Source organism: Anarrhichthys ocellatus, unplaced genomic scaffold (assembly GCF_004355925.1).
Source record: "Anarrhichthys ocellatus isolate YVR2014 unplaced genomic scaffold, GSC_Weel_1.0 scaffold79, whole genome shotgun sequence".
NCBI lineage: Eukaryota > Metazoa > Chordata > Actinopteri > Perciformes > Anarhichadidae > Anarrhichthys > Anarrhichthys ocellatus.
In genome coordinates this window covers 1,597,543-1,608,148 of record NW_022280109.1, presented here as the reverse complement: position 1 = coordinate 1,608,148, position 10,606 = coordinate 1,597,543, and the positions used below count along the sequence as shown (strand labels likewise).

Below are 10,606 nucleotides of genomic sequence, written 5' to 3'. Positions count from 1 at the left end.
CGAACCTGACGTTCTCCACCCCCAGGCTGCGCCTAGATATCCTGTCCGTGAAAGTCACGAACAGGAGTTATTATTACAGTCACAATGTTTCATAAAGGTTTTGTAAAGCCTCAACTTGGAGAGAGTTGTGGACACATCAGAGGACGGGTGATGCTGCATTAGTTTATGATGAAAGACAAGCTGTCTCGCTCTCTACCCAATTCTCAGGTCTGTAATTATGAGGTTTGTGTGTTTTCCCATTGGACGTGCCAAGAGAACATCACAAAGCAGGGCTGACTGCTATCGAACAGTACAGGTGGTTTACCGTACAAGCAGATGTTTCCCTGACCTCAAATACACATCTGTAAAACCCTGATGTGAAGAAAGAGGGGGAGAAGAAATGGTGAGATATGGAGCAGACAGAGCAACGCTGACAGGGCTTTACACATGATAGGAGAGAGGAGGAGGACACAGGGGGGAGACAGAGCAACAGCAAGCTGAAGACAGAAAGTGTTTGAGGACAGAGAGGAGGCTCCCTTCGGTATCTCTTTTGAAAAGATAATTAGAGGGGGCTCAGCTGAAACCACAGGACCAGGAGAGGGAGCTGGGTAAAGGGGACTCTGTCCTGTGGTGGAATAGAGGACATGCGGTTTCCATGAATGCACTGGGAATGGAAGCTGCCTGGGTGTGAGAAATGAACTTTCTCATTTGTGAGGTCTGGAAGTTGCAAGCCTACTAAGCTATCATGGGATGATTCATGTATCCACTGATGACATAACAAGCCAACCTAGATACAAGCAGGGCACTGCAATCAGAACAGACGCTGCATGCATTGATCTGATGCCCTGACAGGTATCAGGCCCCATCCAGACAAATATATTCTCTTCTTTTTGCTATCATTAGAAAATCAGTATTATGTCATTAAAATCACTGCAAGCTTTCTCTAAAGTTTGAGGTTTGGCAGAGTTCATTTTATAATGTGTAAACGAACTGCACTGCCTCTTTATTAACCATCATGTGTCTCACACCTTCCCACCTCCCCGTCTCACTCCCTCTTGTTGTCCCTGCAGGTTTTAAGCATCAGCTCAGTGTTCCTTCCTGTGTACTGGGACTGTTTGGACATACAGTACAGTATCTTGGATACAAATGATCTCGGCCTTTCATATCAAAGCCAGACCATGAATGCAGGGCTTCAGACTAGCTTTTCACATTGGTTGCAAGAATTCACAGCACCTTTTGGCTCCACAACAATACATTTAAAGTGCGCTACCATTTTTGTCAGTTCCCATATACATGTTGGTATTTGTTAACACATTATGTAATTGATTGTAAAGAGGATACATGTTTTTTGAGTCAGAGATGCTGGGTAAGAAGGTCACCAGAAGTAGGGCTGTGATTTGGCAAGAATCTGACGATATGATAGGTGTTATGACACAGGGGTTACGATTATATTGAGATATATGGCAATACCATAAACACAGTGATGTATTCCAATCTTTTAAATGTAATTTCAGGTGTCAAGTTGCCATAGTATAAAGACTGTGGCTAAGTGGAGAGCAGGGCCGTCCTTCAATCAGAGGATCGGCGGTTCGATCCCAGGCTCAGGCTCTGCTAGTCGCATGTCGATGTGTCCTTGAGCATGACACTTAACCCCAAAATTGCTCCCGTAGCTGTGCCTACGGTGTAGAAATGTGATAGAATCTGAATTGTAAGTCGCTTTGGATAAAGGCGTCTGCTAAATGACTGTTCAAAGTATTGACTAAGTTCATCTTTGCATGTAAACTATCAATCAAAAATGGATTTTTGACAATCGATACAGAATTACAAAACTCAATTTCGAAATACTCTGTATTTTTTATATTTTCGATATTTTTTACACCCCTAGCAAGAAGTAGGGGTCCAGCAGCTGAGCGTCTCTCGTTCCTCAGAGGGACACCATTTCATTATAAGATAGGAAAAAAACAACTTGGGATGTCCTCAGCCAACCAGGAAAGCCCGTTTGTGTGTGCTTGAGTGACGGTGGATGCATCGCTAATTTCTTCTCTGCTTAGATCATCAACATCTAAGAGAACCGAAGTTCTTAAAAAGGTAGTGTCTCATACCAAATCTAAAAAAATTGCTTAGTTGGCAAAACTCGGCATTACAATGATGCATAGTAACGCATATCTTTGCAGGTTGGGTGGTGCAGATGGGCTATTAAAAAACCCTGACACTTGCATCACATAGTGTGGAAGCTTTGATTTAAATCACATTAGGTGTGTTGTAGATATTAGTGGTGCAACGGATCATAAAGCTCACGGTTCAGATCGTATCACGGATCTGATCAGCACAAAATAAAAATAACTTTTAGAGATCCCTGATCATTGATGATCCATATTGGCAGAAACAGATCCCTTTGTTGTTTGATTAAAACTTGTAGACCAAATTGATCCTTGTAGACCAGCTGGGTCTACAAGGATCCACAATATTTATTTTGGCAACCGTCCAAAAAATAATTTGAACTGCTCTGAAGTCTGTAAACCATCAAATATTCAAACTTTTACATTTTTTTATTTAGTTAGTCATCTCGTGTTTTTTTTCCTCATAAAAACTACACAATTCAAATAATAAATTAATAAAAGACTGTATTTTTATGGATTAAAACAAATCCTTTCATTAGTAGTTTTAATGATGTATTATTAGAACTAGTGTAAACAGCTCATAATTCATCTCTAATATCTATTTTATATTAATGTGAAAACATCTCCTTCAAACCACTGGATTTATTCAAGTTTCTCACCAACACTACATTTTACAGATAACATGTGAACACATCATGATTATATAATTTATAATTACTTTATAATTTACCTTTGCCCAATACTCATTTAACTGAACAGTGCCTGAACGCATCATAATGTAAGTGAATGGAAACTTTCTCCTTGTGTTAATTCAAACACTGATTAGTTGTTTACAATGTAACATTATCAGAGATCTGTATCTAGAAAAGCATAAATGATGTCCTCATCACGTTTTACTGAATATTGGTGAATAACCATCGTCAGTAAAACCTTATTTCACACTGTGATGGTTAACGTTAAACTGTGTAATTAATCTGCGGTTCACATGCGTGTCAACCCGTGAGGGTTAATCTGTACGGATCACGGATCAACAATGGTCCGTTACTCCACTCGTAGATATGTTTTCGTCTGGGAACGTTAGATGAAGTGAGCAATTAATTTTCAGTTGGACTTTATTTGTGTAGAGACCTGGAGCACTTGTATTTTGAGATTTGTTTGATCTCAAATTTATTATAATTTTTGAGATATTTGTATTGAGAGAAGGTCCTGTAACTTGGTGCATTTTTGGAGAAAACTTAAGTTATTCAATACTTATTTGTTTTTATGAACATACACAATTGTATTTCAATTTTCCAGAAAAGTTATATAAATGTTTGTGTATGCTGTCAATGATAGTTCTTAGAAAGTAAAAACCCCGTAGTAAAACAAATCATAATTGGCAGGTCAAAACCGCTCCAGAAAGTTGCAATCTGTGCATCTCTATCAAAGACAGCTCCATGTCTCTTAATCTATCAGCCCAGTTCTATCCAGCGCACTGGCACACACCGACATGAGCATCCATGAGTCAGAACACCACAAAGCAAACATATCATGTTCTCACATGTTTTTGTTGTTCTCTACCGGAGGACCTCCTTTAATCTCAAAGACCCCCCCCCCCCCCCCTTTACTCCACATCAGCCCCTCTGCATTAGCTGCACCACACCCCGTCATGGCACGCCACCAATACAGCTTTGGTCATGTAATCCTAAAAGCTTTGTCCAAGACAGACGGACACCCTAACGAGCTAACCGGCTCATCCTATTAAAAGACGCCTCATCAGAAATGATCCTCTCTTAATGGACCCACATTACCAAGGTAACCAAGACAATTTCAACTGTTAATTTTACAGTACATTTTGAGGCAGGATTCCAAAGGTAAATGCTTGGGTGATGATGATGATGCTTAAGTCAACAGGCCGGTTGCCAGTTTCTGAACAGCGTTGGAGCTTGGGACGAGATCCCTGTGTATTCTCCCTGTGTTTTTCCAGAAGAATATTGACACGGGGGAAGGCCTGCAGGGCTATGATTAACCGGCCCCAAAATTAAAGTCTCTGTTCCCGCAAGCCATCTTACTGACAGGCTGGCTCTGGAGGGAGGGAAAGATTACAAACTCATTTCTCCTCACCTCTCCTCTCTACTTCTGCCATCCGTCTTCCCCACCACCACCAAAAGAAGGAGGGGCTCGCACCTGAAAGCTTTTAAACTTCAATCATCGTTGGAGCGAATAGACTTTCAGAACAAGGCGGAGAGGGAAAGAGACCCCCAACTCTAAAGCAGAACCAAATAGTCCAAGTGGGCTAGAAAAGTGACACCATGTACCCATTCTGCCCACATCACACACCACAATTAATTGCTCGTTGACTCAGGGTTTCCGCGAGGAAAGCTGTAATAATGAATGGCAATAAACACTTAAACACTTGTGCATTTCTGCCCCAAATACATGGCACCCCCTTAAGTGGGAGTGCTCCGGATCAAGGACTTGCTGAAAGGGATCCTTGACTTGCCGAAGCAGCTTGCTGTGTTTGCACCATCCGCTTAGGTGAACAGGGAGAGGACAGCAGGTCAGGGTCCAATAGGCCCTTTTCACAGCAGCCACTTGATATGTCATTGCAGGATAAACACAATTAAGGCCCACTTCCATGTAGGTGGGCCAGGCCCCTGGTATTCTGCTAGCTCACAGAAATGACTGTGACACACCAAATAGAACGGGACCATCATGAATGTGATCAATCACACCTGTTTGCTATGACATGTCACAATGCTGCTGCAAACAGGGCCTGTAAACCAGTACATACATTGGCCTTCTTATTAAAGCTCAAACCCTAAAAAGGCCGATGTTTAGGCTACTTGTATCGACATGGCGTCCACATCTCAGCGCCAAGAAAATAACTACCAACTACCATTCCTTTTTAGGCAGCATTTACTGATCCATGTTAAGTGTCAATGGCTTCACTGTTGTTTCCAGATCAGTGAAAATTCAGAAGCGCATATGCTTCGATAGAAAGGGAGGATGTGTTCATAAATGTATGATCAGCCAGATCAATGTACACACGTGCACCACCTACTATGTTTACACTGCCCCCCCCACCAGTGTATGAGACCCTCATGTCACTACATCACCAAGCGCCCAGCATCACATATTTGTGCTACTGAATCTCCTGTTCCTGGCAGGACTGCATCTCTTTTCTTATACTGTTAGCTGGACAGGGTATCTGATTACATATTTATTATGAATTAGATTAATAATGCTTGGATATTCTACTGAGAACATGTCATTATCTGTGTTACTCTGGGTTTAAATGTGTCCCATACATGTTTCTCTTAGACCTTTTTGTAGCCTGTAAAGAAAAGAATAAGAAAATATATCTGGGCATGGACATGCTAACGGGTAAAATTGGGTTGTGATTAGCTGCTTCAAAATGTAAAACATTGGATTATGGGGCTGTAGCGGTTTGTGAATTCACACCGACCGCCACTATACAGGTGTCACACAGAATACACAGTATGTAGATAAATACAAGTAGTCCTGAACCAAAGTTCACAAGAACTGTTCACCGTTAGCAGCATTTAGCACAAGAAGCTGATTGGCCTGTGAGTCACTCAGACGTGTCAATCAACACTCTTCCTAATGCATGTTTTATTTTTTATTATTCAATGTATTTTGTGATGCTTTTCAGTTTTATAGTCTATTGTGGCCTGTTGTCTTGTTTATACAGTGTAATACATAGGTATTTCAAATGTTTACCAAAATGTTGCCAGCAGGCAAAATGCTCCCTCAGTCCCTAGAAAGAGGATATTGTCTGTATTTGCACTGCTATCTGTTCAAAATAAATGAAAAGAAAAGTATACTGGTTTTGTTCCGATGTACCGAACTGTGACCCTAAAACAGGGGACCCTAAAACCAAACCCGAAACTTTACCATCTACTACATTACTGGTTGTCATAAACTCACGTTGGTTAAACCCAAACCAACACATGATCTACTACTTCCGGGTGTGCCACTGAGATGTGATTACAACCCCAACACACAATAGGTGTCTGTCACAAGCTGAGCAAATGGTGGGCAGAGAAGCGCTGCCGGGACACCTGATACCCTGCAGCTGCTAGGAAGGTATTCACTGCTACAAGCAGGAGACATTAGAGAAACCTCTGGCTGTGGTGAGTCACCCCATGTTGACCTGGACTCTGACATGTCTGACTGGGCACTGGCAGCTTCAGTTGAATTGGGAAATGTATTAATAATAATACACTATGTGGATGAGATGCAATGCTTTAACTTGAACTTTTATTAACAGAGCTGTTTAAGTGCATGGACTTTGACCTGATAATAAAAGAGCTTTACCAATTAATTTATTTAATCAGCTTTTAAGGAAGCCTGAAAGTGTAATCCAAAACCAACAAAGTGGTCAGACTAGAGAGAAGTCTAGAAAGTCACAGTTTGTATCATTTCAAATTTTGGGCAACAGGGACAAGGACAGAACCGCTATGGTTCTACCTTCCAGGTCAGACAAAGCTGTGAAGAGTTTCTTAGCATTGTTGAGAGTCATTTCAAGAACCCTACTGATCCCTTATTTTATGTTTCAGTAAAGCATGAAACATAATATGTGTTGTTGATGTATCTGGATCTGTAGTCTACCAACGATGAGGTAATGAAAACCAGACTTGTTTTTAAGGTCAAAAACTAGAAAAACAAAGTTCAGTGTCATAACAGTGAGCTGTGTCGGAAAGCTGAAATGAAAACATAATACATCAAACTAATATTAGCACCAGCTACATGCTTTAAAAGTGAGTTGTTCTACAATAATTCATAAGGGAGTGTGTAAGAATACCAGATTAGGACAAGCTGGACTCTGGTTTTCACTTCAGTGAAGGTAAAGGTCAATCTTACTATATTGTATGATCCATCCATTGGTCAAAAGATGCTATTTCTGTTTGGCTTTCAGGAAAATTACAAGATGAAGTCCTTCTACCATCCAACAAAGAACAGGCTACTCTTCAAGTGTATGTACTGTACAGTATAGACCGCAGCAATGAATCAATGGAAGTGCTACATGTAAGGCACAGCTCATAAAAACAGGTCAATCTCCGTCCACATGGCATTTCAGCATCGTTTGAGATGATCTCCGTCCAGACAAAAACGCCTGAAAACGAATATCACGTGACTATTCACATACACTGGGCATGCGGGTGTGTGCCGGTGTAAACAGGAAGTAGATTGGTTGCTAAATTAAAAAAATACAACAGAGTAATAAAGTAGTCTTTAATAATGAAAGGTCGTGTTTGATACTTAGAGGAAGACTTTAGAGAAGATCCTATGAACTCAAACAGACAGTTCGTGGAAAGTTTTAGAAGTTTTATTTTTCAGACTTAGTTACAGTGCTGGGGGTCGGGCACCGACACAAACACTTGCAGCACTTGTGCACTTGTCTGTACTTGGACCCGGAGCAGGAGAGCTACTCCGGCTGCTACTCACAGGAGAGCGAGTGTTGCATCTTCACCACATAGGAGCGTTTCAAAAACGCAGATATTGTTGTCTGCTTTTCAGCTGGTTGACGTGACATATTTTCAGACGCGCACTCTCTGTCCGCTGGTCGGAGTGTGCGCACACGTGTCTCTGTGTGTGTGTGTGTGAGCGCATAGGGGCGGAACTCCGTGCGCGATACAGAGAGCAGAGGAGAATTGTAAACGCGCGACCATGTAGAGACAGAAATGATGCCGTCTGTAAATAAGATAAATAACATAAGGCTATTTAGTTTGTTTAATAAAATAACAAGGTATAGACCTGTTCTATAGGAAAGGTAACCGTAAATGACTTCTGTTGTGATCTGGCACTATATAGAAAATCAAATTAAACAAAATTAACTTGACCTTCAAGGGGGGGGGGGGCGGGGCGCCCCCTAATATAACGGTAGGGGAAACACTGCTCTCTCATCAAATTTACTTTAATATTAACACTTACACATAAAGGTTTACTAGATTATGGGTCATAAATGAGGTCAACACACGTCTCTCACTCGTTTCCTCGGTTCCGTTGTTGTCTGTTCTCACTCGTAGCTCTGCTGGTGGCTGAAGTCTCTGTCCTAGTGGAGAGCAATCAATGTTTTGTTCCTTTACATTTTATCTGTGAACTTCACAATAGTTGTGCAGAACAAAATAAACAATAATAAGGAAAGGAAAGTCCTCCGTTTTGTGTCTGTCCTCCTCAAAGCCACTAACCGCGACTTCAGACGTCCGCTCCGTAGGTCTGATAACGTCGCTGGACACGCCGCTGGACACGCCGCTCGCTAATCGCTCCAACAACAGCTGCTTCTTCCACATGTCGGCAGCAGCAGAATTATAAAATGCAGACTTTAACTGAACAACAGCTGCTAAAGACAACATGGTCAGCAACACCTGTAATCAGTTGTCCATGTTATATTAACCTGGTAGTCGATCGGTAATCAATGCTGTTGTTTGTGAATTTTTAGTGAAACGGTCACGTGATAGGCGTGTGACGAATCAGGTCGTGACTATTAAGAACCAATCAAGTAGTGAATACGTGATCGTTTCCAAATGTATGAGTTTACGGCATCCATACAACAAAGCAACCCCGGCGTTTTCAATCATATCCGTTTTCTGTGCTCGAAAACGCCGGCGTAGTGTGGACACTCAGTGTCAACGTAGCAAAACATATGCGTTTTCAAATGGAAACGTAGTAGTGTGGACATGGTGAGGCTTTGCAAAAAAATAACATGGAAATAAATAACGGTTATTTGAATTTTATTGTTTGCACAGTGGACAATCTTTCAAAAGGGAACACCTCTTATGTTGGAGTTTGAGGTGATACTGTCACTGAAAATTGCAATAAAATGTCAAGAGATGTCTTTATTCTTGTTCTACAATTTCATAAATACAACAAACTATAGTTTTTGTATATATTATATAACTTTATATAAAACTTTATAAGCTATGACATCAAATAGCTTTTGCGGCTCCAGACTAATTTGATTTAGTGGAAAATAGGGCAAAATGGCTCTTTGGATAGTAAAGGTTGACCCCTGTTCTAGCACATACACACAAACTACAACTTCTAACAACGTTGTTCATTTGAAACTTCTTCATCCTAAATCCACCACTGGCTCGTCTCATTTCTGACCAAAAAAGTCGAATTGCTGTTTTCGATAGTCGGGTGGATGTGCTCTAATTTACATAGTTTCACCCTAAATGGATCTTTTCTGCGCGTGTGGGTGTTTGCGTGCGTGTGTGCACGCGTGGCACAGATACTTTGCCTAATGCCGATCCAACTATATTGTCAAATAAAATAAACTTCAGCAATTTTACAATAAAGCATTGTATAAATAAAGTAAATACAAGTGTTAGAACACGGGAAAAAAACTACATGTAGGCCACAAGTACAATATTCAAAATACCACAGAAACATTACAAGTGACCACTGCAAGACCCTTATCGATTAATCGGCAAACGAGACGGAAATATAGCTACAAACGGTCGTTCAAACTCTACTGTTCGATGCGAGCAGCTTGTGAGCGCTGAAAGATGACAGACGTTTGTAGGTTAACATTGGTTAGGGCATGTTTGTGTTTTGTAGGATATTAAGTAAAATAGATACAAATCAATGTAGACTCCTAGCACGCGCTTTAACCCTAATGTTCTTGTGAGTGAAAAACACGGTACCGTGACGGTACAGTGACGGTCAGAGGTGGAGCACTCACCCCTGCTGGAAGTGAACAGAAGAGGCTCGCTCCTCATCGTGAAGTCAAACTCATCGAATCCGCCCGACGACGCACACAGGAGCAGGCGCGTGCCCAGCGGCTCCCCGGCACCAGTAAAATCCACACAGAGAGAGACCTTAATGGTTAAACCGTGTGAGGCTTCACTTTCAGCCTCCACTTATTCCTTCTCTAGTGAGCCGGCCACTGAAACGTCTCTCTATTCCTTTCAAACGTTTTCTCCGGATCGTTCTCCTCCTTCCTTCCTCCTCCCTTCCTCTTCTTTCCTCCTCCCCTCTGATTCTCCAAATGTCTCCCAAGCCCTGGCGCTCTCTCGCCCTCAAACTGCCTGAATGGATAGTTATGATGCATTTAAACCATCGAAAATAAAACAATTCCTTTCACATCTTCACTATTATTATTATTTATAATACCCGACCTGCTAGAAACAAAATACAAATATAAATTAAGCATGAGGAGTTATTTTTTTTCTTTGAATTGTTCATTTTTATCTTTTATTACTATATCAAATCGTAGTCTACTCAAATAATGTTATGTTGAAGACTGTTTAATGTTATTTAATAAATATTACACTAACTAATTTACTTTTATTATGTGAATTAATATTAAATAATACTAGTTATATTGTTTAATTATATGTTTGATTAGCCGCATCCCATTGTAATGCTAACCCCAAATGGAGTTTAAGCCTGGCTTATACATTTAAACGTGTTACATTTGAAGTTCAAAGCCTAGCTATGATTGAGGGATTGCCTCCACACGGCTCTCAACATGGCGACGACTGAGCCAGCAGCTAGGA

The 10,606-nt window shown here is 41.0% G+C and overlaps 1 protein-coding gene across 1 annotated transcript in view; it reads right to left on the bottom strand.

Moving 5' to 3' along the window:
- The window catches only part of afap1 (actin filament associated protein 1), a 76,560-nt gene extending 66,325 nt beyond the window's left edge, over positions 1-10,235 (bottom strand). Inside the window, exon 1 of the mRNA XM_031874262.1 lies at positions 9,790-10,235. Coding sequence (XP_031730122.1) covers positions 9,790-9,826 — 37 coding nt within the window. The 5' untranslated portion in view covers positions 9,827-10,235. The remainder of the gene's footprint in view (positions 1-9,789) is intronic.
- Between the last annotated feature and the right edge of the window lie 371 nt (positions 10,236-10,606).